A 13,818-nucleotide genomic window follows, 5' to 3' on the forward strand; every position below is an offset into this window, starting at 1 on the left:
TTTTTTTTTTTTTTTTTTTTTTTTTTTGGGTGATGGGGATCAAACTCAGGACCTTGTGTTTGCAAGCAGGTACGGTGCTGCTGAGCTAAGGCCCAAGTTTAAGATTATTTAAAACTCTTAGTGTTTGGTTTTTTTTTTTTAGTGAGTTTGTTTTTATATTAGAATTAATTTATTTCTTGGTATGTGTGGTCATAGTTCACTAATCTGTAGTAGTACTTGCCATACTTTATATGTTATTAGCTTTTTTCTCTATATAAATGTAATTGTATTTTATGAAACATTATGTACAGTCATTTTGGAAACTCTGTTTGCTAAGGAATATTGTAGCCAAGTCATTTACCTGTGCTTTGGTGTTTGTGCTGCAGTCTGCTGTCTACTCATTACAGGATGCAGGAACAGGTGCCCTGAGCACCCGCTGTCCTGACCAGGGCAGTACCACATCTCAAGCGTGTGCTATTTTGCTGTTATGTTTCTGATTCATCTTGTTTTCTTGGACTGATGATTTTCCAGCCTGACCAAGAAGTGGTAACCATCCCGGATCTGGGAAGTCTGTCTTCACCTCTGATAGACACGGAGAGGAACCTGGGCTTGCTTCTTGGACTCCATGCTTCCTATTTAGCAGTGAGCACCCCGCTGTCTCCTGTGGAGACTGAATGTGCCAGTAAGAAAAACCTGTTTCTGCTGACTGATGGGCTGCTATTTTATTTTGGTTGAGCCGCAAGTTTTACTAAGAGTAGGAGACGATCAAGAATCAGAAGTTGTTGATGATAAAAAAAAATAATAAATAAGGATAGTGAGACTCAGTCGATTTGAAATAGCTGTGAATGTCTCTCTCACATCTCCTTGGTCCCAGGGCACTTGGCTGCAGAGCTTGCTGTGAGTGTGCAGGATTGTCTGTCTGTAGGACATGGGCCAGGCTGTGTGTCATCTCCCCATGTGCCCAGAGGTCCCGTAAAATGTGGGCTGGCAGGCGTTTCAGGCATGGCTCCTGAGGACTGTTTTACCAGACTCGGGTTAGGCGCGCTTTGGACGGCAGCCTTTGTGACTGTGTAGTACTGCAGTTTCTCTCTAGCCACAGGAGGAGTTTACGTCTGTGTATCTGTTCGCCCAGCAGGCACTGATTGACCATGCTGGGCTCTGAGGGTGCAAGAGGGATAAGGCAGCTGCCATCATGGCCACTTAGGTGTCAGTGAGCCGGTACACAAAGCAGGTCGGGCTGTGGGTAGTGGGTGATGAGGCGAGGGTATCTAGAAGAGGGTGTGGGGAGCATGGCTTGGCAGAGAAGGCCGTGCTGGAACTGGTGTGGGGTGTCCCGTGTGGGAACAGTGTGAAGGCCACTGCTGAAAAGGACGGGCTTGCAGCTCCTTTCAGGGCGGATGCGGGGCCAGGCTGCGTGTGCGATGAACTCATGTTTACCTGCACCTGTGGTGGAGGACTGGAAAGCATGCGCTGCACCTGCCCATGCTTTCTTCTGCTGTATCCTGGGGAGGGTGACCCTCTCTGGAATGGGTGGGACTGGGAAGCTGCAGGGTGGACAGAAGGTGCTGGAGCCTGGTACATGGGAGCTGTGCACTGGGTCGTCAAAAGCTCGTCTTTGAGAGAGAGAGGTACTCCTGTGCTCTGAAGAGAGCCAGGGAAGCTGGGGTCAAATTTGTGTTTTAGAAGAATTAAATGGGCCATTTTGCAAAGCTCCTGAGTGCTCTACGTTAAAATGTTTAATGGAAGAATGCTGAGTGCTTCTCACGTTTGATTATTTGAGATTGGAGCAATACTTTGATAACAGAAGTCATTAATAAAATCTTGGTTTATATACATCACAATTATTTTTGGGTGCATTTCCCTTCAGTTATTTTAAGTAGTTATAATATTCCTGTTTTCTCTAATGCTGGCATGTTCTTTTTTTGGAGGTGCTGGGCATTGAATCTAAGACCTCATGTTTATCAGGCCAGTGCTCTGTCACTAGGCCACCCCTGCCCCATCCCATACTGAAGAGTGACCCTGGGGTGCTCCCTCTGCCTCAGCCTCCTGGGTAGCCAACAGGCATGCACCAGCACACCCAGTTTTAGGGGGCATCCTGTTATTAGACCTGGCTGATCCTGTGTCTTGTACTACATGTAGGTCTGTAGGGAACGGGAAGGGGATGTTGCCAGAACCTCTGCAGTGGATCCTGGCCTCCTGTCAGCTGCCACAGCACAAGGTGAAGGCATAAAGACAGAAACTAGACTTAAAATGAAGAAGCTGAGTCTTGGGTCCTGGTCAGTGTTGCTGATGGCAGGAAAGACAGGTCCGCAAGAGCATCCAGTATTTATTGAGTACAATCGTGGGAAGGAATAGGGAGCAGGGTATGCTTAGAAGGTATCTAGTGAAATTCTGCTTGACACCTGGCATTATGGTGCCAGGCAGGACTGTTAGGGAGTGGGCACTGCTCATCTTGCTTAGGTAGAACAGACCAGTACTGGGGTGAGGTACAATTAGTAAGCAACCCATCGGGTCAGTGAGAAGCCATAATTCAGGGGAAAGGATTTTAACTGGGGTCACGCTGACCTCAGCTGCATGTAACTCAGCAGAGCCTGGCCACTTCACAGAGCAGGGCCTAGGTTTCCCTGGCAGCCACTGAGGGAGGGGCTGTGCTTGCCCAGTCCACCATCTGACATGCCCATTTGAGTCATGTGGGCTTTGGTCTGACTCCAGATGTAAAACAATACAGCTGAATTATGGAAGGCAGAAAGCAGGTGCCACTCCTAGCCACCAGTACTGGGCAGGGATGTCTGCTACATAGGTCTCCTTTCCAATTCATTGGGTCTCCATCTCTAAGATCTTTCCTCTTTAAAGATTGTGTTTCTTGTTAAATATCATCTCCTTCTTATTACTTCATAAACATCTAGGAATATGTGGCCAACCTTGAGATTCTCTGCAGAAACCCTTCAGGCACGCTGTTCCCTTGCGCATGTGCAGGGCCTTAGTGTCGTTCTCTCATGGGTCCTTGCCCCAGTGGACTCTTCCTGCTGTGGCTCTGTGACCTCTGGTGCTCCTTGGATGACGTTCTCGTGGTTGAAATCGAATGCTGCTTTCTCTGCGAGAAGGTGCAGTCTTCCTGTGGCTTAGTCTTTTGATTTTTGTTACCATAACAAAATATCCAAGGCTAAAGAGCTTACTTAAAAAAGAGGCTTATTTCTTTCACAGTGTTGGAGATGGAAAAATCTAAATAACCTGCTGCTGGCCTTGTCACTTCATGGTAAATGCCATCCTGGCAGAGCACATGTGTGAGTCAAGAGACCATAGAGAGATTTAAGGTCTGGCTCTGGCTTTTATAACAGCTTGCTCTCGCAGGAACCAACCAGGGTCCTGTGAGAGATCTGTCAGTCCCTTCTTCTTGGGCTCTGCCTCTTAGAACTGCCGCCCCTGTGCACATCACTGCACTGTGGACCAAACTCCCAGTACGTGCACCACGTCTATTCCATTGCACATGGTGTCTGGAACCAGGAAGCTTCATGCAGATCGCAGCTGTGCATGGAGTGCTGGGCTGGAACCACTGTAATGAGTCCTGGTTTTGTGCTTAAAATATATCGGCTAGTTGGGAAGTGCTGAATATGCTCATGTAGATGGAGGAATGATAAACAGTCTGTGTAAATATTAGCTACGACTCTCATATCAGCGATGCTGAATTTCACATTCTGAATAGGGTATTTAGTTCAGTGTCTTTTCTTTGGTATTTATTTGTAGTGAGTCCTCAAGTTTTCTCTTTAATGTTCACTTGTGCATTTTCTAGAGTGGCTTCAGTTGTCCATTTTCTCTGGAGGCCTGCAGACCAGCCAGATCCACTACAGCTACAATGAGGAGAAAGATGAGGACCACTGCAGTTCTCCTGGGGGCACGCCTGCCAGCAAATCCCGACTGTGTGCTCACAGACGGGCCCTGGGTGACCATTCCCAGGCATTCCTTCAGGCCATCGCCGACAATAACATCCAGGACCACAATGTGAAGGTGAGCCCGACTCTCTCCCATTCTAACCTAGTGTTCTGTTATCTGAGGACTTGACAGGGGAGTATTGTCATACTTTGATGAATACAGCACAGACTTTGGTTACGCATATTTGGAGGTGAGCAGATGATTCTGTTCCATACACCAGGGAGGTTTTAGAAGTTTGCTGTTTGCAGGTGAGTCAGAAGCTGTGACACTTAAAGATTTGTGAGGATTCCCTGGGTGGCTCTGAAGTTACTGCCCCCCATTTCTGTTGCAGGACTTCCTGTGTCAGATTGAAAGGTATTGTAGGCAGTGCCACCTGACCACACCCATCGTCTTTCCTCCGGAACATCCTGTGGAAGAGGTTGGCCGTTTGCTCTTATGCTGCCTCTTAAAACATGAAGATTTAGGTATGGAGCTCGAAACCCGTGTATTCTATGGTTTTAGTGATACTATAGATCTTTCAGCTGGCATGCAGCATATTTATTCCTACCCCGCCCTTCTCTTCGATGTTTTACAGGTCATGTGGCATTGTCTTTAGTTCACGCAGGTACACTTGGTATTGAGCAAGTAAAGCACCGAACATTGCCTAAAGCAGTGGTGGATGTTTGTAGAGTTGTCTACCAAGCAAAATGCTCACTCATTAAGGTCAGTAGGTTTTAATTTTTTTGTGGTGTGCAGATAGTTGCTGGAGTATTTGTTGTTCACTTGTGTTTTCCTGTAACTTTGTAGACTCATCAGGAACAGGGCCGTTCTTACAAGGAAGTCTGTGCTCCTGTCATCGAACGTTTGAGGTTCCTCTTTAATGAATTGAGACCTGCTGTTTGCAGTGACCTCTCTATAATGTCTAAATTTAAGCTGCTAAGTTCTTTGCCTCGTTGGAGGAGGATAGCTCAGAAGATAATTCGAGAACGAAGGAGAAACAGAGGTAAAATGTAATCACTTGGAAAACAGTTAAAGTGTTTACGTCCTCCACGTGGTTCAGCTTGTGATTCCAGAGTTCCATGTACTGCTGTAATATTTATATTATAAATATTTATATGTTCTAAATATATAATATTTGTTGTTAGGAGGCCTGCTTATTTTCCTAAGAGATCAGATAATGATGCAAGTTGAAGTTGTGTTATGATTTAGTAACTAGTATGTTAATCCTACAAAAGATAAGTACTGTAAACTTCACTAAATTAATAGGGAAAGGGAAGTTTTCCTTTTTTTTTTTTGAACATTTAATCTTACAATTTAGTACTACCATACTACCACTTTTGTAAAGAAATTTTTGGTTTTGAAATTGTATGCAATGAGTACCCCTTTGTCTGCAGGAGATCCATTTCGAGACCACCAGTAGATATTCACAACTTCAGAGAGTACCAAACCCTAAATAAACTTTCTTTTTCTTTATGTATGCTTTTGTGACAAAGTTTAATTTATAAAATAGGCTCCACAAGCAATTAACAATAATAATAAAATGGAACGATTACAACAGTTTACTGTAATAAAAATTAAGTGAATGTGGTCTCTTCCCGCTTTAAAGTTGCGATGACTGTAAGCGTTTTTGGACTGTGGTTGACCACAGGTAACTCACTGGAAACTGAAACTATAGATAAGAAGGGCGCTGCTTTGTTTTGCTGTATGGAGAATTAGGAAGCTAAAAGAATTAAATGATTTTTCAAGGAATCAACTACATAAGAGTATGGAAAAGATTTGATATTAACCCAAATTTGAGTGAAAATACATAAATTATTTTAGAGTTTACTATTTGTGATTATAAATAAGCTATAGAAAGTTCTGGCTGTATTCTTAGGAATTATATGGGCAGTTCACAGGCCAGGCTATTTAACAGTATTACTTACTGATTTTTTAGATGGATATTCTGATTGAGAAAGGAATGCTAAGGTATTTTACTCATATCAGGTACCCAAAATTGACTGTTTCTGAATAAATCCTTAGACCACAATAGCTTGTCTGAATTGTGGAAGTGGTCCAAATCAGGAAGTCATAGCAGCTATTGCTTCTGGGATCCTTTTGCCTTAGGGAGCCAGAAGACTCACGGCTGAGTCACAGGCCTGTGAGATAGAATGACCTCCCTCCAGCCCGTAGCCACATCATGTACATGGATTCTGACTGACTTGTCACCTTTTACAATTGCTTTTTGTGGGTTTATAGATTTATTGTGTGATGCTTGAAACTGGCTATCTTTTTCATCTTTCTTTCCTTCTTTTCTTTTTCCCTGCCTTGTGGAGTATAAGCAATTAATGTTACTGGTGCTGTGTCAGGGTCCCCTTGCACATTTTAGCTTAAAAAGTCTGTAGGACATGGGAGAGCATTACCTAAGGAGATGACATAAAATGAGCACATAAAAGGGCCCAGGAAGGAAGTCCCAAGAATACCAGTGTAGACTTCCAGTGTTTTCTCCCAGTCATCACTCAAGGACGTGCTTAATTTTCCCAGCAGCGATGTGTGGCAACATGTTTGAGGAGCTGTCCTTGAAGGTAGTTTATCTCAGCCTTGGTGTCTAGGTTTTTTAATCTGGGGGTTGGTTACGGAGGCAGGCAGTGACTATGCAAACTTGTGTGTGCTGTAGCAAAAACAGATGTTCTTACCATCTCTCTGCAAGTGACGATGATAGTATCTCCTGTCTCTACAAACTGGTGTCACTTGGTCTTGGGCTTCAGGTATTCAACACTCATCAGGCAGGTTAGTGCAGAAGATTAGTACTTAGTTCTTAGAGCCAGCCTAGGGAACATACAGGCTTTGAGCACCTCACACCTGCTGTGTCAGCCCCTTACCCCAGTATATTGCCATTTTTTGTGCAGAGGGGAATTAGACCAAAAACCTTAAAGATATTACGAAATAGGGAAGAAATACTTACCACATGAAAAATTCAATAGAAAATCCTTTAAAGATGCTAACATGGAAAAGGCCTTCATTTGGTTCAGTTACTCACTGGTGGTGAGAACCACTGTAGCAGACCAGCAAGAACAAGCCAGGGATGGTGGGGTGGGCCACTGTGGCCTGTCTCTTGCTTAGTGTTGCCCTTGGGTGAAGGCTTGTTTTGTAGTTTTGTGGAACTGGGGATAGAATTCAGGACCTTGTGCTTGTGAGGCAGGCATGGTGCCACTGAGCTAAATCCCCAGACCATGTAGTTTTAAATTGTTCAAAAAAATGTCTAAAGATAATAATGTTTTTGATACATGAGAAATTGATGAAACTTAAGTTGCAGCATCCATTAATTAAGTTTTTGGGAATAAGCCACATCTGTGGATTTTCTGCTAGAAAGTTGTAGAGTTGAGTATTTACAACGGAATGAATGGCCTGAAGGACTGAAGTATTTTATCTCTGATGAAGCTTCCTGACCCTGGGTCCCTGTTCTTCAGGCCTTCTCCTTAATATGTGTTCTTACCCTGTCTGTCCCTGACATAGGATTACTCTATGTCAGGGGAGAATAATTATGGTAGTTTTTAGTTTTGTTATTTGAGCATTGGAGTTTACAATGTTGGTTATATGTTTGTTTGAAGAAAATTTTTATTCTTCGTGAAAATTTCAAGTATCTCTTAATTTTAAATTCATTAAAATTATATTTAAATTACTTTTATAATGAATAATGTTTTCAAACACAGTTCCTAAGAAGATGGAGTCCACTGATGATGAAGAAAAAATTGGAAATGAAGACAGTGATTTAGAAGAAGCTTGTATTTTGCCTCATAGTCCGATAAATGTGGACAAAAAGCCCATAACAATTAAATCTCCCAAGGTGAAGTATCTTCTGTGAGTCTGTGATTGGTGGAATAGAAACATAGCACATAGCAATGCAATCTGCAGAAATTGTACCTTTGTGCCGAGCTTCTGTAGGGTAGTGAGTGTGGTAGGTTTTTAATAAAAGTGTATCCCCAGTGATGCTTACTGAATTTGACGATGGTTTCAGGTCAGAGAGAGAGCTGGAGAATGTTTGCTTTTATTTTTGACACTTCATTGCATCATTTGTCGTGTTCACGCATTGAAGGTGTCTTTTGTTCCAGAACTGTATTGGTCTTTGAGACTGTTCCTATGAAGGATACCTTAGCTTGGTATGCCAAGTTAGCCTGTTCCAAAGTATATTAAGGTAGCGATTATAAATACACATATAAGCATATTTATAGCAGTTAAACCATATATTAGTTACTAAATTTAAAATAAATCAATTTATTTATTTATTTATTGGTATAGGGATCAAACTTGGGACCTTGCACTTGTGAGGCAGGTGATGGCACCACTGAGCTAAATCCCTGGCCCAAAAAGTATATCGTTTTAAATCTTTTGGCATTATTTAATATTCAGGTAACCATTTTAGAATACATGTTCTTCAGGTAAACTAATGGTGCAAATTGTTTCCCTTTGTTAGGATAAATGGCAGCCCCTGTTGAGTACAGTCACAGGTGTTCACAGATACAAGTGGTTGAAGCAGAATGTGCAAGGTCTTTATCCACAGTCAGCTCTCCACAGTACAATTGCTGAATTTGCCCTTAAAGAAGAGCCAGTGGATGTGGAAAAGATGAGAAAATGCCTGCTGAAACAGGTAAAGTTTTATGACAGCATATTTTTGCGTTGAAAAACATGCACAAGACTGAGTTGTATGCATTGATATTTTTCAGCTGGAGAGAGCAGAGGTTCGCCTGGAAGGGATAGATACAATTTTAAAACTGGCAGCCAAAAGTTTCTTACTTCCATCTGTGCAGTATGCTATGTTTTGTGGATGGCAGAGACTTATTCCTGAGGGAATCGATATAGGGTAAAATTTTAAAATGTGTTTTTCATAATCATGGGAATCTGTGGAGCACGATGTTATTCTGTCAGAGTTAAGACTGTGACAGCTGGGTGTGTTGGTGTGCCCTGTAGACGTGGCTACTGGGGAAGCTGAGGCGGGAAACTGCTTGTGCCCAGGAGACAGAGACCTGCCTAGGCAGCCTAGGAGAGTGAGCCCATTTCAAAAAAGAAGAACCTGGCAGTGTTTTAAGCAAAGTTCTTTACCTTTGTTTGAAAGGGCTCCCCTTACTGATTGTTTGAAGGATGTTGATTTGATTCCACCTTTTAATCGGATGCTGCTAGAAGTAACTTTTGGAAAGCTGTATGCTTGGGCTGTTCAGAACATTCGAAATGTCTTGATGGATGCAAATGCCAAATTTAAAGAGCTCGGTGAGTTAAAAAAAATCCTGGTGTTTAAAAAGATGTGCCAGTGCATCAGCATTGTTTCAGTTTGACCTTAATTATATGTTGTAGAAACTTAAAAGTCCCAGTTGTTGCTTTTGAAAAATTTATACGTTATGTTGACAATCTAAACTGCTTTTAGCATTCTTATTCTAAGCAGAACTTTAAAAAATTGGCAGAAGATGGTAGTCTTAAACTACTCTAATGTAAAACTTTAAATTTTTATCTTTTCATGCATATCACTTATACCATATACACTGAGGCGCAGATGCCCGTTATTAGTACTTATTTCCAGCCTAATGTGGTGGTGCACGCCTGTAATCCCAGCACTCTGGGAATCTGAGGCAGGAGGATCACAAGGGTTGGTTATTGAGGTGCATGCTCATAATCCCTGCACCCTGGGAGGCTGAGGCAGGAGAATTGCAAATTCCAGCCCATCCTGGGCAATTTAGGTACCCCTGTCTCAAAATTAAAAAAAAAAAAAAAAAAAAGGAGTGGGGATGTAGCTCAGCCTTGGCCTTAATTCCTAGTGCTGCAGAGAGACAACCCCCCACCCCAACCAACTTATTTTCTGGATAATTTGAGTATCTACAGAGAAATTCTAGTGTTGGTTTTGTGGTAGAAAAATGAAATGTACTGGAAGTGAAAGGAGGCCCCAAAGACAGGCAAGATGGCTCTATGTGAAGGGCAGGTGGTAAGACCATGGAGAGAAGACAGAGCTACCCATATGTGGAAACCCTGAGAAATAGAAGTTAAAAACCAAACAAGAATAAAACCTAAAGCTCCAGTGCTTTCTATACAAGTGTATTTGTGTATAAGAATAAGAATTGTAACTTGATGTAAATGTGATTAAGAAATGTAAAAATTAAATGGATGCCAATGCTTGTTAGGTATTCAGCCTGTTCCCCTGCAAACCATTACCAACGAGAACTCGTCAGGACCGAGCCTGGGGACGATCCCGCAAGCGCGCTTTCTCCTGGTGATGCTCAGCATGCTCACTGTGCGGCATGGCGCCAACAACCTGGACTTGCTGCTCAACTCTGGTACGCTGGCCCTCACGCAGACTGCACTGCGGCTCATCGGTAGGTCGGCTGGCTTTGGGGCTTCTGTGACAGTGTCAGGATTTTGCCTTGATTTCTCTCTTTCCGAAAAAGAAGTTTTTATGACGATAAAATACAAATAACATAAATGCTACCTTTTAAAACTGTTTTTAACTTAGGATTCAGTGGTATTAGTAGGTATATTCACAGTTTCGTGCAACCATCACCACTCCAGTTCTAAAACCTTTCCATCATCGCAAATACAAAAACTCTGTACCCATTTAACAGTCCTTGTCAACTGCAAATGTGCCTTTTCTGTTTATGGATTTGAATTTTCTGGGAATTTCATATAGAACCATAATAATTATTGAGTCACAGGTTGTGGCCTTTCATGTCTGCCTTTTACCATATCTTGGTACCTTGTTTCTTTTTACGGGTGAAAAATGTTGCATTGCTTGATGGCCGTAGCCTTTTGCTTTTCTGCTGATGGATAGCTTGATTGCTTGTTATCTTTCAGCTGCTAGGAACATTTGTATACCAAAAATTGTTTTTGTTTCTAGTGCTTTTGATTGTATACCTTGGAGGAGAATTTCAGGGTCATTGTGTGGTGTTAACTTGCTGAGAAATTACCAGACTTCAAGTCATTGCTGTGTCATTTTCAGTCTCACCATCTGTGGACATGGGTTCTGGCTTCTTATTCACTGTTTTTAGATTAAGATCATCTAGTGGATGTAAAGCAGTATGTTGTACTTTTTAATTTTCATCTCACTGATGATGAATGACATTGAAACTTTTTATATGTACTTGTCTACTTGCCTATCTTCTGTTTTGAAATATTCATTTGCTCATTTTTGAACTAAGTTGTTTGTTGTCCTTTGGTTGTTCAGTTTTAGAAGTACCAGTAAATGTACCATGTAAATATACCAAACACTGAAAGAAAAGTATTCAAACTCTTCCACAAGTGTCCTGTGTGCTAGAGCTTTGGTATCTGTAGACCTTTAGCAGTTGTACTAATTGAAGATATTTCCCCCGTTCTGTTTTTTGTAGTTTCCTTTGATGCAGAAGTTTTTAGTTTTGATAAAATTCAATTAATTTTTTTCTTTTGTTAGTTGTGCTTTTGATATCATAGTCAAGAAACAATTCCCAAGGCTAAATTGGATGAAGATTATTCCCTCTGTTTCCTTCTGTTAAGTTTTATGATTTTCTCATACTGAGTTCTTTGGTGTACTTTTAGATAAATACACTTTATATTGTGAGGTAAAGAGTCCATTGTCTTTATTTTTGTTATTCAGTTGTGTTAACACCATTTGCTAAAAAGACTGTTCTTTCCCCCAGAGTTGTATTCCCCGAGAATACTCAGTTGTCCATTGAAATGGAGGTTTATTTTTGGACTCTCAGTTTTGTTCTGTCTTATGTGTCATTGTGCCAGTGCCACACTGTTGTGAACATTGTAGCTTCTGTAGTATGTTTTGAAATTGAGAAATGTAAGTCAGTATTATTTTGGCTATTTTGGATCCCTTCCATTGCATATGAAGGTCAGGACTGGTTTTTCCATATCTGCAGAAAAGGCCTTTGGGATTTTGCTGAGGCTTTGAGGAATATTGCCTCTTTGATAGTATGTATTAACTTACATTTTTATGGTTATCAGAGCAACAGTGGCCTTCACAATTCATTAGGTGTTCCTAATGATCTGTTTTTATAAAGGTTTGATGATTGCTGTTAGTTCTTCTTTAAAGTCACCTGTTAAGTCATGTAGTCCTGAGCTTTTTCTTCTGAGAGCTTTTTGATTAGTGATTCAATCTGTTATGGGTATATTTAGGTTTTCTATTTCTATTCAGGTAATTTGTGTATATCTAAGGTTTTATGTATTTCATCTAGGTGATCTCATTTGTTGTCTTACATAATATTTTATAATCCTTTTTATTTTTATATTGATAGTAATTTCCCTGTTTACATTTCTCATGTTAGTTATTTACATCTTTTTTTCCTTTATCTACATTAAAATTTGTCAATTTTGTTTTTAAAAACCAACTGTTAGGGCCATGGATTTAGCTCAGGGGAGCTATACCTGCTTGGTAAGTGCAAGGGTCTGAGTTTGATTCCTGTACTGGGGGAAAAGAACAACTTGATTTTCTTGTTTTTCTATTCTGTATTTCATTAATCTCTGATCTAATCTTCAGTTTTCCTTCTTTCTGCTAATTTTGGCTTTACTATTTTTCTCTCTCTGTAGGTGTAGAGCTGTTGATTTAGAGTAAATGTACGGCATTTCTTTTTCTGTATTACCTAAGTTTTGAGATGTATTTTTATGCATCTCAAAGTATTTTCTAATATCCCTTATTTTTTTCTTGACCCACTGGTAGTTTGTATGTTTGATTTAATTTCCATGTACTTGTGAATGTTCCAGTTTTCCTTTTGTTATGAATTTCTAATTACTTAATTTTGGTTGGAGAAAGTAACTTGTATGATTTTATTCTAATTCATTTAAGTCTTGTTTGTGATCTAGCGTGGTCTGTTTTGGAGAATGTTCTGTGTATATTGGAGAAGAATGTTTATTCTGGCCTTTCAGGTGGAGTGTCTTATGTGTTTGTTAAATCTCATTGGCTTACAGTATTTTTTGGCTGAAATCCAGAGATACTGCAAGTCCAGTGGTCCATGTCCTACTCAAAAAGCAAGGTTTTCTCAAGCTTTTTAAAAATCATAAGAGTCCACATTGGCCCACTCAAAATTGCTTTAGACTGGAGCACAGTCAGCCCTAAGAGTTGTGTGTTGGGGCCGGGGATTTAGCTCAGTGGTGCCATGCCTGTGTGCAAGTGCAAGGTCCTGAGTTCGATCCCCATTCTGGAAAAAAGTCATACATCTGATTTCTTAAGGCCTCATTAGCAACAAAGAATTACTTTTAAGAAAATGACAAAAGTGTGTTTTCTAGAAATGGCCTCTCTATGTTGTCTCTTTTTTGCAGAGGCTCCTATAAGTGAAAGTCATTAATCAAATCATTAATTTGTTGTAATTTGTTAACAAGTTTGTGATTTGTAGTCTGTTAGCAGTACTAATAAGTTTGAATGTCATCTACCTCACAGGCTGCGAAAAGCAAGGGATTGGCTTTCGTGAAGATAAATGTATATTTGCAATTTACCCTTATCTGAATGATCTGTCAGAGATTACAAGCATATGACATTTTGTGCTAACTTTGTGTGTATATGCGATAAAATGTCTTGAAAAAATTCTTCTTTTTTCTTGTTATAGATGTGTCCAAGCATCTGTAGTGTAGTTAGTGTGTCCAGGCTTTGTGGTCCAGGTGTGAGGGTCTGGCTGGACTGCAGCCCCTGTTCCTTCTTGGGGGCCCTGTGTCAAGCAGCCGCTAAGGTGAACAAACATTTTGTGCTAACTTTGTGTGTATATGCGATAAAATGTCTTGAAAAAATTCTTCTTTTTTCTTGTTATAGATGTGTCCAAGCATCTGTAGTGTAGTTAGTGTGTCCAGGCTTTGTGGTCCAGGTGTGAGGGTCTGGCTGGACTGCAGCCCCTGTTCCTTCTTGGGGGCCCTGTGTCAAGCAGCCGCTAAGGTGAACAAAAGGATGTTTCCTTCCTAAAGTTGTGCTCTAGCTCTTTGAATTTTTTTTTTTTTTTTTTTTTT

The 13,818-nt window shown here is 40.9% G+C and overlaps 1 protein-coding gene across 6 annotated transcripts in view; it reads left to right on the forward strand.

Moving 5' to 3' along the window:
• The window catches only part of Herc2 (HECT and RLD domain containing E3 ubiquitin protein ligase 2), a 189,282-nt gene that overhangs the window by 73,469 nt on the left and 101,995 nt on the right, over positions 1 to 13,818 (forward strand). For all 6 annotated transcript variants that reach the window (XM_010612947.1, XM_010612945.3, XM_033761041.1 and 3 more), the window contains 10 exons: positions 511 to 661; positions 3,770 to 3,984; positions 4,241 to 4,373; positions 4,484 to 4,611; positions 4,696 to 4,891; positions 7,581 to 7,714; positions 8,342 to 8,515; positions 8,592 to 8,728; positions 8,981 to 9,132; positions 10,035 to 10,226. In XM_010612947.1, the coding sequence (XP_010611249.1) occupies positions 511 to 661; positions 3,770 to 3,984; positions 4,241 to 4,373; positions 4,484 to 4,611; positions 4,696 to 4,891; positions 7,581 to 7,714; positions 8,342 to 8,515; positions 8,592 to 8,728; positions 8,981 to 9,132; positions 10,035 to 10,226 (1,612 nt within the window). The remainder of the gene's footprint in view (positions 1 to 510; positions 662 to 3,769; positions 3,985 to 4,240; positions 4,374 to 4,483; positions 4,612 to 4,695; positions 4,892 to 7,580; positions 7,715 to 8,341; positions 8,516 to 8,591; positions 8,729 to 8,980; positions 9,133 to 10,034; positions 10,227 to 13,818) is intronic.

This window comes from Fukomys damarensis, unplaced genomic scaffold (genome assembly GCF_012274545.1).
Source record: "Fukomys damarensis isolate Sample0158 unplaced genomic scaffold, DMR_v1.0_HiC HiC_scaffold_7, whole genome shotgun sequence".
Lineage (NCBI taxonomy): Eukaryota > Metazoa > Chordata > Mammalia > Rodentia > Bathyergidae > Fukomys > Fukomys damarensis.